At 53.8% G+C, this 14,861-nt stretch overlaps 2 protein-coding genes across 2 annotated transcripts in view; both read left to right on the forward strand.

Moving 5' to 3' along the window:
* Window positions 1-7,905, forward strand: part of LOC103073377 (glutathione S-transferase theta-1-like) — an 8,469-nt gene extending 564 nt beyond the window's left edge. The window contains 5 exon segments of the mRNA XM_082930899.1: window positions 1,537-1,624; window positions 3,141-3,204; window positions 3,206-3,292; window positions 7,069-7,245; window positions 7,451-7,905. Coding sequence (XP_082787025.1) covers window positions 1,537-1,624; window positions 3,141-3,204; window positions 3,206-3,292; window positions 7,069-7,245; window positions 7,451-7,645 — 611 coding nt within the window. The 3' untranslated portion in view covers window positions 7,646-7,905.
* A 1,480-nt stretch (window positions 7,906-9,385) lies between these two features.
* Window positions 9,386-14,520, forward strand: LOC103082472 (glutathione S-transferase theta-1-like). Its single transcript, XM_007451056.1, has 5 exons — window positions 9,386-9,497; window positions 10,893-10,980; window positions 11,529-11,679; window positions 13,819-13,995; window positions 14,326-14,520. Exons 1-5 carry the CDS (start codon window positions 9,386-9,388, stop codon window positions 14,518-14,520), a joined length of 723 nt encoding a protein of 240 aa, XP_007451118.1.
* The last annotated feature ends 341 nt before the right edge of the window (window positions 14,521-14,861 follow it).

The raw sequence follows: 14,861 nt of genomic DNA on the forward strand, positions 1-14,861 counted from the left end.
GGGAAAGAGACAGGGGCAGGAGGAGAGGGCTTTAGGTGGGCCGCATGGGGTGTGTGGCAGAGTGAGCCCCTCCTTTGTGGCCCCAACTGCTGATGCTCTGGCCTGGGCTGCACTGGGTCCCCCTCTGTCCCTTCCTCCTCCTCCTGCTTTGCCTTCACTTACCTTGTCCTCTGCCTCTTATTCCTACTGGAAAGGGGGGCAGCCGACGGGGAGTTATGGGAGCAGGAGGGGGACTGCAGGGGCTTGGCGAGTCCTGCACTCTGAGCAAGAGGGTTTGTTTCTCTGACAGGTCCCCAAGGTCCCAAGGGCACAGTTGGCATGGCAGCTGGGGTAGGGGAAAGCAGAACTCCCTTTTTGCTGGTGGGGCAAGTAGGGCAACTCTGCCTGGCTGAGCCTTCCACCCAGGGCCCCCAGCTCGGTGGGCCTCTCCTGCCATTCTGCCTTTGTGCCAGTCTGTCCTTCTGCCTGAATCGCCATCTCTTCCCAGCCTCCTCTGGGGACTGCCCACTTGTCCTGCCCAGGGGTTACCTCTGCAGAGTGTGGGGTAGGGGAGAGGGCATGGGGACAAAGGGATGTCCAAACTGGGCTGTCAGATAGAGGGTGCAGTAGGAGGTGTGTTTCACCAGGAGAGGAGGGGAGGGTCCCTGGTGAAGGAACAGTCTGAAGGGAGGGAAAGGGAGGAGAGAGAGGGGGGCTGAGCCTGGAGGGGTAAGGCGGTAGTGGATAGTTTATGGCTTTGAGCAGCTTCCCCCTGCTCCCGTGGTAATGGGGAACCACTGAAGGCTGGTGAGCATGGCAGCAGTGATGCTTAAGTGCCCTTCAGAAGCTTCTCTCTGGCTGCATCTGAAGGAGCAGAAAACACTCATATGAGCTTGAGCAGAGGTCAGGGTCCTGGGGGACAGTGGGCTGCACCTTTCCGGGGAGCTGTGGTGGGACAAGAATGCAGAGCCTAACGACAGGACCAGCTCTGTCCCCGGTGCCCAGGGCAGGGTGAGCAAGGGGACACTCAGGGGCCTGTGGAAGTTGGTTGCAAGTAAGTGGACACCAGGAAGAGGCCACTTGTCTGTGTTTGGTGACCCTACCTTAGAGTCCACAGGGAAAGGGGCACTGTAGGAAATCACAGTCCACTCAGGGCACCAGCCTCCCGGCCCTTGCAGCTGGGGACACCCTGCATGGGCGCTTGTGATGCTGGCAATGGTGGAAAGGCAGTGGGTTGGGTGTCTGTGAGGGCCCAGGCAAGGAGAGGCCCCACCCTGGCTGGAGCTTCCTGAGCTCTGTTTTGGGGGCGTGCTGTTGGGGGAAGGTTATGCCCACCAGGACCTGGCAAGGGGTATCAAGGTCTTTTGCACCAGCTGGCAGAACAGCCTCCCACTCCTCCCACAGCAGCCTTTCCCACACCGGAGAGCAGCCCGGGGCTGGAGAAGAGCCATAAAATTGGGGCCTGGGCCTTGAGACGGGGGTGGCGTGGGGGGTGGGCGCAGCCAGGCGGGGCTTGGAGTTTTCCTCCCACCGCCCACCACGCTGGGCTCTCTCCAGGCCAGCACCTCAGTGATGTCTTTGCCCAGGTGAACCCCCAGCAGAAGGTGCCTGCGTTGAAGGGCGGGGACTTCATTTTGACCGAGAGGTAACTGGGGAGCCGGGGCTGCTACCAGACCTCGCTAGAACCATCTCGTCCTAGCTCTCTATTTCATAGACAGGAAACTGAAGTCCTCCGAGGTGAAGGGCCTTTTGCCCAACATCCTACAGAGAGTCAGGGCTTGACCCCCGGCTCCTGCCTGTCCACGGTTTCAGTTCACAGGGATGGTTGGGAAAGAACGCATCTGTTTTACATCTGTACCAATCCTGTGGTTGTTGGTGGTGGGTCCCCGGGCAGGGCTGTGGGGCAGGGCGGCTTCATCCCCTCCAAGGGTTGCCCGCTGGCCAAACTTGTGTTTTGATGCCCCAGTGGTTCCATCTCTGGGCTGCCCCTTCCCTGGGTGGGCCATGCCCGTGGGAAGACCACCAGACACGTGTATGTTTTGCATCACAACAGTCCCAAGAAGTAGAAATCTCTTTAGGGAGGGTGAAATTTTTTTCCGGTTCCGCCCCCTTCGTCACCTCCCACAACAAGGAGAACCTGGAACTTTTGAACTCATCTCTGGAATCTTGAGGTGGATGCACCCCCAAAGAATTCCTCCCACCTTCTGCCAGCGCCATCTTCTTTCCTGCTGCCCTTACTGTCCTGAGTCCTGTGCTGCCCACTGTTGACCTCCCAAGCATACCTGCCAGGGGCAGCATGCAATCTCTGCATTTCTCTGTCTCTTCTCCCCTATTTTGGGAGGTGCATGGCTCCCAGGGACCTGCAGCCCTCCTCGGAGCTTCCTTGAACAATTAGTTGGGAGCAAAAAGAGCAAAAAGACAAGTGAGCTGTTCAGCTGCATGTGGGTGCAGGGTTCCCAGTAGGGAACCTAGGCCAGTGGCAGATACAGAGGTTTTCTGCCCCTTTGGCTGGGGTGCCCAGCCCCTGGGGTATCCTGAGTTCCCGAAGGCCTTCCTATGGCCCCAAATTCCCACATTCAGTGCCCTTCCGGGTCCACCCCCGCCCCAACACCAAGGCAGTCCTCCTAACCCAGGGCAGGAGGGGAGCTGCGGGAGCGTTATCTGTCCTGCTGGTTCATGATCCTGCAGCACTGCCCCCCACCCCGCCCCGCCCAGTGTTTCCAGCAGGTGATTTAGGGACAACAGGAAAGCCTTTTTGAACCACCAGGCCATCTGGGAGGGGCTGAATGTCGGATGACAAGAGTAGATGCAGACTGGAAAGAACTGAGCTTCTTTAAGGTTCAGCTTTGATGCCATCTCCTCCAGGAAGCTCTCTCTGGTTTTCCCATCAGAAGCTGTCTCAGAACACTTGGGAGGACTTGCTGTGGGATTTCGCCTGGTGATAGGATGAGCTTGGGTATTAGCCATAGACAGACTTTCAGTTCTGCCACCAAAGGCTGTGTGCCCTGGGCAACTCCCATTCCTGTTCTGAGCCCAGCTTTCTTGTCTGGAAACCGAGCAAATACCTTGGCACATGGTCAGGAAGGTTAAGGAAGGGACTCTGTATAAAGCCCCTAGCTCCATACTTTCCCCCACCCATCATGTCCTCCTCTCCCGCACAGTATGGCCATTCTGCTCTACCTGGCCCGCAAGTATAAGGTCCCTGACCACTGGTACCCCCAGGACCACACAGGCCTGTGCCCGTGTGGATGAGTACCTGGCCTGGCAGCACACAACCCTGCGGAGAAACTGCCTCCAGGTCCTGTGGCATAAGGTGAGGTGCCCCTCCCCGGGCGGGGGCAGTGAGGACATTGCCCAAAAGGGCTCGGGCAACATCGCATTTATTCTTCCTTTCAGTTTGAATAGCTTGTATTGACCTGACTTTGACTTCCTAATCCTTCCTTCTGTTTGCTGGTAAGCCCATCCAATACATTCTTTATTCGAGATATGTAATTTTCAGTTCTAGAAATTCCATTTGGTTCTTTTTAGAGTTTCCATGTCGCTGCTGAAATTCACCATCCACTCACCCACTTGGTCCATCTTTTCTTCTAAAGTCTTTAACATATTTATAATAGTTACTTAAAAGTCTTTGTCAGCTAATTTCAACCCCTGGGTTCTCTGCAAGTCTGTCTCTACTGGTTGTTTTTTTATCCTTCTTGATTATGGGCCACATTTTCCTCTTTCTCTGTATGTCTTATAATTTATTATTACGTGCTGCACATTATGTATAAGAGGAGAGTAGAGACTGAGTACATAATAAATACCTGAGAAAGGGCTTGCACTTTCCTCTATCAGGCAGTCTTGGTGGGAGCTTCCTCCCTTCCAGCTAGTCAGGAATGGGGCTGGGATGTGGCATTCATTAGTTTCAGTTCATCTCTGGTTTCAGGTATCCGGAGGGTGGAATCAGGTTGCTCGCTTTCCTCCAGCAGGGATTTGGAATCTAAGCACCAACTGCCACCGTGAGATGGCTCTACATCTCAGCCCTGCCCTCAGTTCCCCACGTGGCTGCTTCATCAGAAAACTCCTATGCTGATGGCAGGCTTGCACCTCTGCTTGCCTGGACCCCAGGGATGAATGTGGCTTACCTAGGGAGGGCTCTTGCCCTCTGGAATTTAGTTCATTTAGTCCAGTGCTGCACCAAAGTACAAAGTGAGATATATGCAGTCTTAAATCTTCTAGTAGCCACAATTAAAAAGTAAAAAGAAACAGTTGAAATGACTATATTTTACTTAACCCAGTGTACTCAAAATAGTATAATTTTGGCTAATAAACACATGAAAATATGTTCAGTATCACTAATCATTAGGAAAGTGCAAATTAAAACTATAATGAGATACCAGTTCACCCCCACTGGAATGGCTATTACATATATATACATATATATATGTGTATATATATGTATATATGTATGTGAACAAAATAACAAGTGTTGGTGAGAATAAGAAGAAATTAGAACTCTTGTGCACTGTTGATGGGAATGGTAAGTAGTGCAGCTGCTGTGGAAAACAGTATGATGGCCCCTCAAAAAAATTAAAAATACAATTACCACATGACCCAGCACTTCCACTTCTGGGTATATACCCCAAATAATTGAAAGCAGAGTCTCGAAGAGATGTTCATAGCAGCAATATTCATAATAACCATTATTCACTATAGTTGTGGAAGCAACCCCAGTGTCCATCAACAATGACACTTAAGTGCCCCTTAGTGGTTCTGCCTATGTCTTCCTCTAAGGGTTTTACTGTTTCTGGTCTTAACGTTTAGGTCCTTAATGCTATTTTTTTTTTGTGTGTGTGGTAGGCGGGCCTCTCACTGTTGTGGCCTCTCCCCTTGCGGAGCACAGGCTCCGGACGCGCAGGCTCAGCGGCCGTGGCTCACGGGCCCAGCTGCTCCGCGGCATGTGGGATCTTCCCAGACCAGGGCACGAACCCGTGTCCCCTGCATTGGCAGGTGGACTCTCAACCACTGTGCCACCAGGGAAGCCCAAGGTTATTTTCTTTTCAGTGTTATGGTGGGAGCAGTGGTTTTTTTGTGACTGTCATATCCTCATCAGAAGTGCACTCCTCATTTTTGAAAGTGTATGGCTAATTCTGAGTCATGAGTTTTATTGTGTCTTCTATCATTTTTTTATATGAAAAAGGAAACATTAGAGAACAAAAGTCAAAAGACCTCTTTGTTGCCCTTGTTCCTTCCTGAGGTGCCCCCTGCTCCCCAGGATCTGGTTCAAGTCCTTTCAGTTCACGACTTTCTACATTATTACATTTATGTGTAGCCATAAACATAAAGTTTTGCTTTGAGTGCTTACAATTTTATATAAATGCTCTCATATCATTCTGGAACTTGCATTTTTCCACAGTGCTACGGGTGGGTCTAATTTATTTTTTTCTAACTACTCTATAGCATTTCCTGATAAGAATAAATCAGAATTTATTTATTACCCTCTTATGGTCTTTTATATTTAAAGAGGAATAAAAACACTTTTTAAAACCCTAAGAACTTTGGAACCACCCCATGGGAACAGAAGGGAAATGTAGACAGTCTGTTGCTGGGGTGAGGCAGAGAATACACGGGAGGTGGACTTATGTGGGGTTTGGCAAACTAAGAGCCGTTGTTCCCCCCACCCTCCTGCTTCCCCCACCAAGGAGCAGCTTCTCCCCAGCAGCAGCCTTAGATGCTGCGCTGGTGGCCAGGTAGGAATGCTGGCCCTGTGTGGCCAGCATCTTTATGTTAAAAAGAAGCTGGAAAGTTCAGGATTTTTATATGAAATGTCTCCACTTTTAAATGTCAGCAAGTGATCCATAGTTTTAAAAAGTCTGCAGCCGGGGGCTGCCCTGGTGGCGCAGTGGTTGAGAATCTGCCTGCTAATGCAGGGGACACGGGTTCGAACCCTGGTCTGGGAGGATCCCACGTGCCGCGGAGCAACTGGGCCCGTGAGCCACAACTACTGAGCCTGCGCGTCTGGAGCCTGTGCTCCGCAACAAGAGAGGCCACGATAGTGAGAGGCCCGTGCACCGCGATGAAGAGTGGCCCCCGCTCGCTGCAACTAGGGAAAGCCCTCGCACAGAAACGAAGACCCAACACAGCAAAAATAATAAATAAATTAATTAATAAACTCCTACCCCCAACATCTTCTAAAAAAAAAAAAGTCTGCAGCCAAAAGAATGTCATTAGCCTAGCACTGGCCTCCAGGCCACCGGTGGGTGATCACTGACCCTGTCTACCTGTTGTTTGGGGGAGGAAACAGAAGCCACCAGGGCTTGTGCACAATCTTAGTCCTGTTTACCTTTCCAGAGTCCCAGGCTCCCCAAGCAACTTTACCCAACAAAACACCAGACTGAGCATGAAGCTCCCTCCCCTGCTCCGCATCCACTGTGTCTCCCTGACAGCTCTGACAAGCCTGAGACTGTTGATGGATTCACCCCAAATGCCCTCCTCCCAGAATCCTGAACGCTACCCTTTCCTGGCTCTTCTCCCTAGTCCCTGGCAGCTCCCTGGGTCAGAAGACGTCAGTTCCATGCTTGGCTTAGTCTCTTCTTGGCTGTGTGGTCTCAGGCAACTGTCTGTCTCTCTCTGGGCCTCACTTTTCCATTTACAAGATGAGCCCTGTACTATTATTCCCATATCACAGATGTAGAAATCGAGGCTCAGAGAGTTTGAGTGTTTTGCTCTAGTTCACATAGTTTATAAGCAACAGTTGAGACCTTAAAAGCCCATCCTCCTAATTATACTGTATGAGGTACTGATTTTATAATCTGGGGGAAAGAGGTTAAAAAATAATTGTTCCTAAGCCAGGCCCTCCCCGCAAAGTATGAAACTCATTGTTCAGGTCCCCTCTGAGTCATTCTCAAAGGGGTTTGAGTCCTGTCAGATGCCCCAGGCTCAGATTCTGGGAGCAGGAATAGTTCCGGGAAAAGGAGTCCTTTAGGAATTTCCCTGTAGGAAAAAGAATGCATGGAACCAGGAGGCAGCTCTAAGGGCAGGGAGACTTGCCTTCCTGCCCCTGAGGCTGGGCTGGGCCCTAACCCCCCACTTTGCCTGCCCACCCACCAGGTGATGCTCCCTGTTTACCTGGGTGAGCCGGTCTCTCCCGAGATGCTGACAGCCACGCTGGCAGAGTTGGACGTGACCCTGCAGGTGCTTGAGGACAAGTTCCTCCAGAACGAGGCCTTTCTCGCTGGGTCCCACATCTCTCTGGCTGACCTGATAGCCATCACGGAGCTCATGCATGTGAGTGCTGTGGGCAGTTGTTGGGGGGACTAGGCAGGGGAGGTCCTGGGTGGCTGCTGAAGTCCTGCTCACACTGCCTCACCTGGCCATGGGACTGTGCTTATGTGTAGAAACCTTCTGGGGTTCTGTGGCCTCCAAACCAAGTAGATGCTGCCATACTTGGCCTCACCCATCCATCCCCATCCTGTCCCCTGTCTCCCTACAGCCTGTGGGTGCCGGCTGCCGAGTCTTTGAAGGCCGACCCAAGCTGGCTGCGTGGCACCAGCTCGTGGAGGAAGCAGTGGGGGAGGTCCTCTTCCAGGAGGCCCATGAGGTCATCCTGAAGGCCAAGGACTCCCAGCCTGCAGACCCCACCATTAAGCGGAAGTTGATGCCTAGGGTGCTGTCCATGATCCAGTGAGCTGGGAAGCCTCTGCTCTGCCCTTGGCAGTTCACAAAGCACCTTCCTTTCCATGTCCCATGGGGGGCAGACCCAGAGAGCAGGCGTGACCTGCCTGAGTCCCACTGCCCCTCTGCTCCCTGGGCCAGGTCCCCACTCATTTTCCACAGCTGCCTAAAAGCCACGACGAGAATGGCATACCCAGACCTTGTCTCCTTTAATCACTGCATCTTCTTTTCAGTTTGGGAAATAAACCTGGGCTCAGCCTGAGCCTCTGCTTCTAACTCTGAGGTGTGGTTTATTTGAACTTCCTTCTGTCCTGACCTTGGTCTTGGCCTCTATTCAAAAGACATCCCCCTTTCCTAGGCCCCATGGATCAGCTTCCCCCTGTGGTTTTCAAGATTGATATTAACAAATGCCCCCTTGCCTTCTAGTTCTTAGAGAAAGACAGCAAGGGTATTGGGCGTCCACTGGTGTTGGCTGTAGGCATGCCAGCTATCACTTTGCTGGGCCAGTCACCCAGGACGTGGCCCTTTGGCACCAAGTATTGTAAATCACAAGTCCTGCATCTGTCCTGAGGAATTGGTCGGGAGGGGAAATCCAAACAGCAGCTCTCCTGGTCAGGACTCAGTCATGAGGGGCCTTAAATGCCACACTTAGGAGCTGTAAACCATGAACAGGAACGGAATGCTCAGCTTGCATTTTAGAATAATATTCTGCCTGCTGTTGGGGGTTGGACTGGACGGTGGCCAGGGAGGAAGCAGGAAGATTTGGATATTGCAGTAATCCGGCCAAGGGTGACTTGTGGAGGAGGGCAGTCCGCTGGAGGGGGTGGAGAACATGGCCCCGCCCTGAGGGGATAGGTCTTCTTTAAACTGGGAGCCTGGGGCCCAGGAAGGCCAAGCTATCCTCAAGTTTTGCAGTAACCGATCCTCTTGCCAAGGGGCTTTCTCTGAGTCTTGGGTTTGGGGACAGGGTTTTTTATCCAGGACGCTTGCTTAGAGAATGAGGGCATCGTAGCCACAGACTTCAGGAGCTCCAGGCTTGTAGTTGGAGGGGTTTGGCCCTGCAAAGGAAGTGGGGAGGTTCCAGGCCCCCCTGCAAACCTCTAGATGGGCCCCACAGGGCTTCTGCTTTGCTGGAGCGATTAGCCGGGAGTGTAAGGAAGGTTGGGGAGGGGCAGCTTCCTGAGGTGTGTATCTAGTCTTTGCTGGGTGCAGAGGTCCACACGCCCTCCCCAGCCTCCACCCTGTGCAGTGGGCCCAGGGGAGGCCGTGGCACCTCCTTTCTCCTCCTCTATTTGTGTTCCTGGGGACACTTAAGTCCCTCCTCTTTCAGCCCCGTCCGCGAGTGGGGGAAGGTGGCTTGGCCGAACACTTTCGACTCTAAATTCACTGAGTGTCTGCGCTGGAAGCGCCCTCGACGTCGTCCCCCCAGTATCATCCCCCCGCCCCATTTGACACAGGTAGACATTGAGGTCCGGGTTAGGGGACTGACCTGGCGGCGAGAAACTGTCAGAGTCGGTCTCCCTGTACCCACCCCACCAGGAAAGGGACCCCAGCCCAGTACCCCTCAGAGGGAAGGCGGGAGAGCGAGGCCGCCACTGATTGGTCCAAAGTTCTCCGGCACCATCCAATGAGCGGGGAGGGCGCGGCCGGGCTCGATTAATCAGGCTGCGCGCGGCCGCCGGCTGGGTGGCCGGTGGTCGCTGCCCGCCGTTTCTGCCCCAGTCCTGCACTAATCCTAACCCCTGTCTCCACCATGGGCCTGCAGCTCTACCTGGACTTGCTGTCCCAGCCTTGCCGCGCCGTCTACATCTTCGCCAAGAAGAACGGCATCCCCTTCGAGCTGCGCACCGTGGACCTGCTCAAAGGTGGGCCCGGCAGGCAGGCAGGCCCGGGGTCTGGGCCCCTGTGTGCACAAGGACTCCCGGGGCCCCACGGTCAGGCGGCTTGCGCAGACAGACGGCAAGAGACAGACTCCAGTCGGAAACCGTGGCTTCGCCTATAAGTTGTGTATTTTCAGAGTCTTGACCTTTCCCTAGTGAATACTAACCGTTTTTCAAAATACAGGTTAGGAAGGAGCAGAGCAGGTAGAGAGCAATGGGGGTGTGGGGGTGTGGGGGTGTGGGGCCGCGGGAAGTGGAGTGACAGCTCCAACACCTCCACACCTGGGCTTGGAGAAAACAGTGAACTGCCTCCTCATTCCCAGTGGAAGCAGCCCCCATCTCTTGAGTTTCTGGGTCTGCTGGCAGGAGGAGGTTGGACACCTGCATCTGGTCTCCTCTTTACTCCTACCTATGCCTGCCTACGTCCCCTCCACTTACACAGAATCCGAGGAGGGGGCAGGGCTGTAACTGGACAGTAGGATAAGCTCTGGATTCAGAGCCCTTCCGGCAGGCCCGGAGGGAGACCCCTGCTTGGCTGAGCCTGCCCACCTTCTGCCTCTGGTGCCCCAGCGTGAGCCACCAGCTGCTTTGATGCCAGCTTGCTCTGACTTTTCAATGCTCCTTGGGGTGGGGGCTGGGCACAGAGGCATTTTCTAGAGGGAGGATGGGTAGGGGTGATTCCGTCCATGCAGTAGAAGGGCAAAAAGGCCCACAGGCGGTCCTACGGCCAGGCTGGATCCCGGCTCCACTGAAGCCCTCCGACTCCACATACATTACTTCGTGTACCCTCTGCACTGGCCCGGGACAGGGAGGTATGCAGATGTGATTCAGACCTGGGAACCCCTGTTGGGGAGGAGCCTTGAAGGTTTGGCACAGGAAAGAAAGAGGAGCTGACCTGCAGGAGGTTGAGTGGCTGAGTCCGGCAGGTATTGCTGGTTGAGAGCGAGGTTTGCTGAGGGCCGGGAGCAGGTGTGGCTGGAGCTCTGGGGTGTAGACAGGTCACCCAGTTTGCATAGAGAGGGGTACTGCAGTGGACAAGCCTAGAGCCCAGGGAGGAGGCTAGAGTGTCTGATGCATGGATGGAGTTGGCTGGGGCTGGGGTGCATTACAGCTGCAGTGAATCACCCTCCTCCCAAGTCCAAGCTGAGATGCTACTTGACCCAGGTTCCAAGGCAGGGGGGAGTGGACACAGGAAGGGGGGGACCTCTGGCAGGCTCAGCGTGTGTGATCCGCTGACCAGCAGAGTGGCCTCGTCTTCTCTGATGCCCCACCTGGATGGAGGCCTCAGAAAGTTGGTGCCTGGACATTGGGGTAGGGGGTGGGCAGAGACCTCAGAGGGCTCAGAGTTCTCCCCACCTGCCTCACTGGTCTTTCCCACAGGCCAGCACTACAGTGATGACTTTGCCCAGGTGAACCCCCTGAGGAAGGTGCCAGCCTTGAAGGATGGGGACTTCACCTTGGCTGAGAGGTAACGAGTCCCTTGGCTGCACCAGTCAGCTATCTGTGTGTCCACCGTTGGTGGCTTGGATCGTGGCTTCTGTGCCCTGAGCCCCTTACCAGCCAGAGGCTGGAGAGTGGATTGAAGTCAGCAGAGCTGCCCAGGGCTGGGAGGGGCGCCTGGTCTTCCTCCTGTTGCTGTCCCTGCCCTGGAGATGTTGGAGAATGGTATTGGAGTCGCTCTCATCCTTCGGGACACATGTTGGACACTGCTTCCTCATGGGAGATTTCTCTGAGCATACGCCCACTTTCTGAAATCTCATGACATTTTGTTTTTCACTTGGTGCCCTTAGTTCTGATGATAGGATGGCCCAACATAGAGCTGTGTGATCCTGGCTGTCACTTAACCTCTCTGAGCCTCACACTCCTACTCTGTACCAGAAACAGTGAAATGTTCCACCCCCAGGAGCTGGGGAAAGATGTGTGAGGAGCAGGGACCAGCCTCACCCAGGGCCTGGCCCCTGTGGAATGGTTAAAGAGTGACTGGGGCATGTCCCCTGCACCCACCGTGTCCCCCAGTGTGGCCATCCTGCTGTATCTGACCTGCAAGTATGAGGCCCCCGACCACTGGTACCCCCAGGACCTGCAGGCCCGAGCCCGTGTGGATGAGTACCTGGCGTGGCAGCACACAGCCCTGCGAACAAGCTGCACCCGGACCATGTGGCAGAAGGTGAGCTTCAGAGCAGGGAGCCCTTCCTCAGTGACCAGGGGATGGTGCTTTCTGTCTAAAGCATTCCATTCAGACCTGAGACCTGAGAACACTAAATTCTAGAATGCCAGAGATGCTCCAGGGCAACCAACTTGTTTCCCAGAGGGGAAACCAAGGCACAGAGCCTGGGAATGACTCCCCCAATATGTCTTGATTCCTGAGCTGCTGGAAATTAATCTTGTGCCCTTTTGTACACTCCAGGCTGCCTGGGAATATTGTCTTTTGGGAGAGAAAAGAATCAAACCTTCACTTTGCTACACATGTACTTTCCAGATGGAGAGGTGTTAAGCGAAAAACCTCAAAGTAGGAAGAAATAAGATATTTCACTAAATGTTGATCTGATTTCTGGGTATGCAAGGATTTATAAGCCTAGTAACAGTGGGAGACTTAAAGAAAAGGCTAATCGATTTTACACAAAATCTGTGTAAGAAAAAAAAAGAATGAAAACAAGCAAAAAAAACTGGGAAAGATCTTGGCACAGAAATGTTAGAAAGAACATTAAAAAAATTTTTTTTTAATTTTTAATTTTTATTTTTGGCTGCATTGGGTCTTTGTTGCTGCGCGCGGGCTTTCTCTAGTTGTGGTGAGCGGGGGCTACTCTTCGTTGCGGTGCACGGGCTTCTCATTGCAGTGGCTTCTCTTGTTGCAGAGCACCGGTTCTAGGCGCACGGGATTCAGTAGTTGTGGCATGCAGGCTTCAGTAGTTGCAGAGTGCGGGCTCAGTAGTTGTGGCGAACGGGCTTAGCTGCTCTGCGGCATGTGGGATCTTCCCAGACTAGGGCTTGAACCCATGTCCCCTGCACTGGTGGGTGGATTCTTAACCACTATGCCACCAGAGAAGTCCAGAACCCACATGCCGCAACTACTGAAGCCCGTGCGCCTACAGCCCGTGCTCTGCAACAGGTGAAGCCACCAAAATGAGAAGCCTGCGCACCACAAGGAAGGGTAGCCCCCACTCGCCACAACTAGAGAAAGCCTGGGTGCAGCAACGAAGACCCAACGCAGCAATAAATAAATTAAATAAATAAATATGCTTTAAAAAAAAATAAGACGCTCTTAGAAGCCCATCAAAACACAGGAGAAAAATGCGCAGAAGAAACCAGCAGAGATGTAACTGAAGGACAGAGAGAAAGGGTCAATAAATGGATGAAAACATGTAACTTCAGTAAAAATCAAGCAAATGCACATTAAAAGAGCATGCAGATACCATTTTTACTTATCAAACGTGCAGCGGTTTTTGAAATGTGAACTCTGAGTTATTATTGGTAAAGCACTTAGTGTCTGGCACAGAGCAGGCTCCCTGCGTGTGTGAGGTAGTGTGGGCTGGCCCCTGCTGCATGTATGGAACCACTGTTCTGGGGGCCCATTTGTTGTTGTTGTTTTTGGCCGTGCAGCTTGTGGGATCTTCGTTCCCTGACCAGAGGTGAAACCCAGGCCCTCGGCAGTGAGCACGGAAGTCTAACCACTGGACTGCCAGGGAATTCCCTCTGGGGGTCCATTTGGCACAAAGAAGGTTTCCATAGCTTTATGGGGGAGGAAGCCCGGTGCATTTGAGGGCAGAATGGAGAGAAGTCCAGGAGACTGAGTGTAGATGTTTCCTACTCAGAGTGTGGGCCATGGGCCAGGAGCATGAGTGTCATCTGGGAGCTTGGAAATGCAGAGTCTCAGGCCCCACCCAGGTGTACTGATTAGGACCGTACACTTGAACCACATCCCAGAGGGATCTGCAGGCACATTCCCATTTGAGAAGCCTGGGGTGGAGTGGGAGGTGGGGTGGGAGAGCATGGCTGCTGCCCTGTGTTGAGGCCTTTGCAGTGAGGGCACTAGGGAGCCATGGAAGGCTTTATGCAGGGAGAAGATATGGGCAGACTGGGATTGTCGAAGTATCCCCCGGCTGCCCGATGTGATGACCCAGGAAGAGGTGGAGGCTATCTGTGCCTGAGTAAGGGATAAGGCCTGGGCTGGTAGTGGCTGTGGGTGGGAAATGGTAGATGGGAGTGAGGAGAAATGCGAAAGATGGCTGATAGGTGGAATGAGAGCAGGAACCATGCTGGGCCTTGGGCAGACCCTGAGCCCTCCCTCTGCCTGCCCGCCTACCAGATGTTGTTCCCTGTGTTCCTGGGCCAACGGGTGCCCTCTGAGACACTGGCATCTACTCTGGCTGAGCTGGACAGATGCCTGCAGCTGCTTGAGGACAAGTTCCTGAAGGACCAGGACTTCCTGTCTGGGCCTCACATCTCAGTGGCAGACTTGGTGGCCATCACAGAGCTGATGCATGTGAGTGTCGTGGGGTGGGGGGCCAGCTGGGCATTGGGGTACCCTGGGAGAGAGCCAGTGTACCAGCTCACATTGCCCTTTCTGGCTGGGGGGCCCTGGGCGGGTCACTTCCCACTCTGAGCCTCAGCGTCCTCCTCTGTAAAAAGGGGCTTAAAAACCCCACCCTGCAGGCTTACTGAGCAGCTTCTCAGTATTTCCTGGAGGAGAACCCCCAGCCTATCACCCGTGTGGCAGAGGGAGTGAAAATCCACCCGAGGGATCCCTAAGTTGGGACATGCTGCCTTGTGCTTCTCTGGGTCTCACCCCTCCAGCCGGCTCCCTCTCCCATAGCCTGTCAGCGCCGGCTGTGACATCTTCAAAAACCGGCCTAAGCTGGCTGCGTGGCGCAAGCGCGTGGAAGCTGCGGTGGGGGAGGACCTCTTCCAGGAGGCCCATGCGGTCATCATGAAGGCTAAGGACCTTCCTCCAGCCGACACTGCCCTGAAGGAGAGGCTGAAGCCCTTGGCGCAGCTTTTGTTGCATTGAGTACCGGGTGGGCCTGCAGAGCCACCATCAACGGAGCTCTGTCCTCAGAAGAAAGAAATGGCACTGCCTCCCCTCGGCTGTGAGCGAGACACCTTCGCAGAGTCCGGTCCACAGTGCCTTCCACACACCAGTCCTGTGTTCCTTCTTCTGTCTGCCTGCCAACTTCACCCTTACCCCTTGCACGCTGACTTCCATGTGACCTCTGGAAATAGCTTTAGTAAACACAGATGTGACCCTGACCCACCGGCCCTCTCCTGTTTGAAACTTACCCTGGTGCCTCACTGCCCTGAGGCTAAAGGACAAAGGATGAGTCACTGAACTTTACATTTGAGGCCTTGCCC

This window comes from Lipotes vexillifer, unplaced genomic scaffold (genome assembly GCF_000442215.2).
Source record: "Lipotes vexillifer unplaced genomic scaffold, Lipotes_vexillifer_v1.1 scaffold1783, whole genome shotgun sequence".
NCBI classification, from domain to species: Eukaryota; Metazoa; Chordata; class Mammalia; order Artiodactyla; family Lipotidae; genus Lipotes; species Lipotes vexillifer.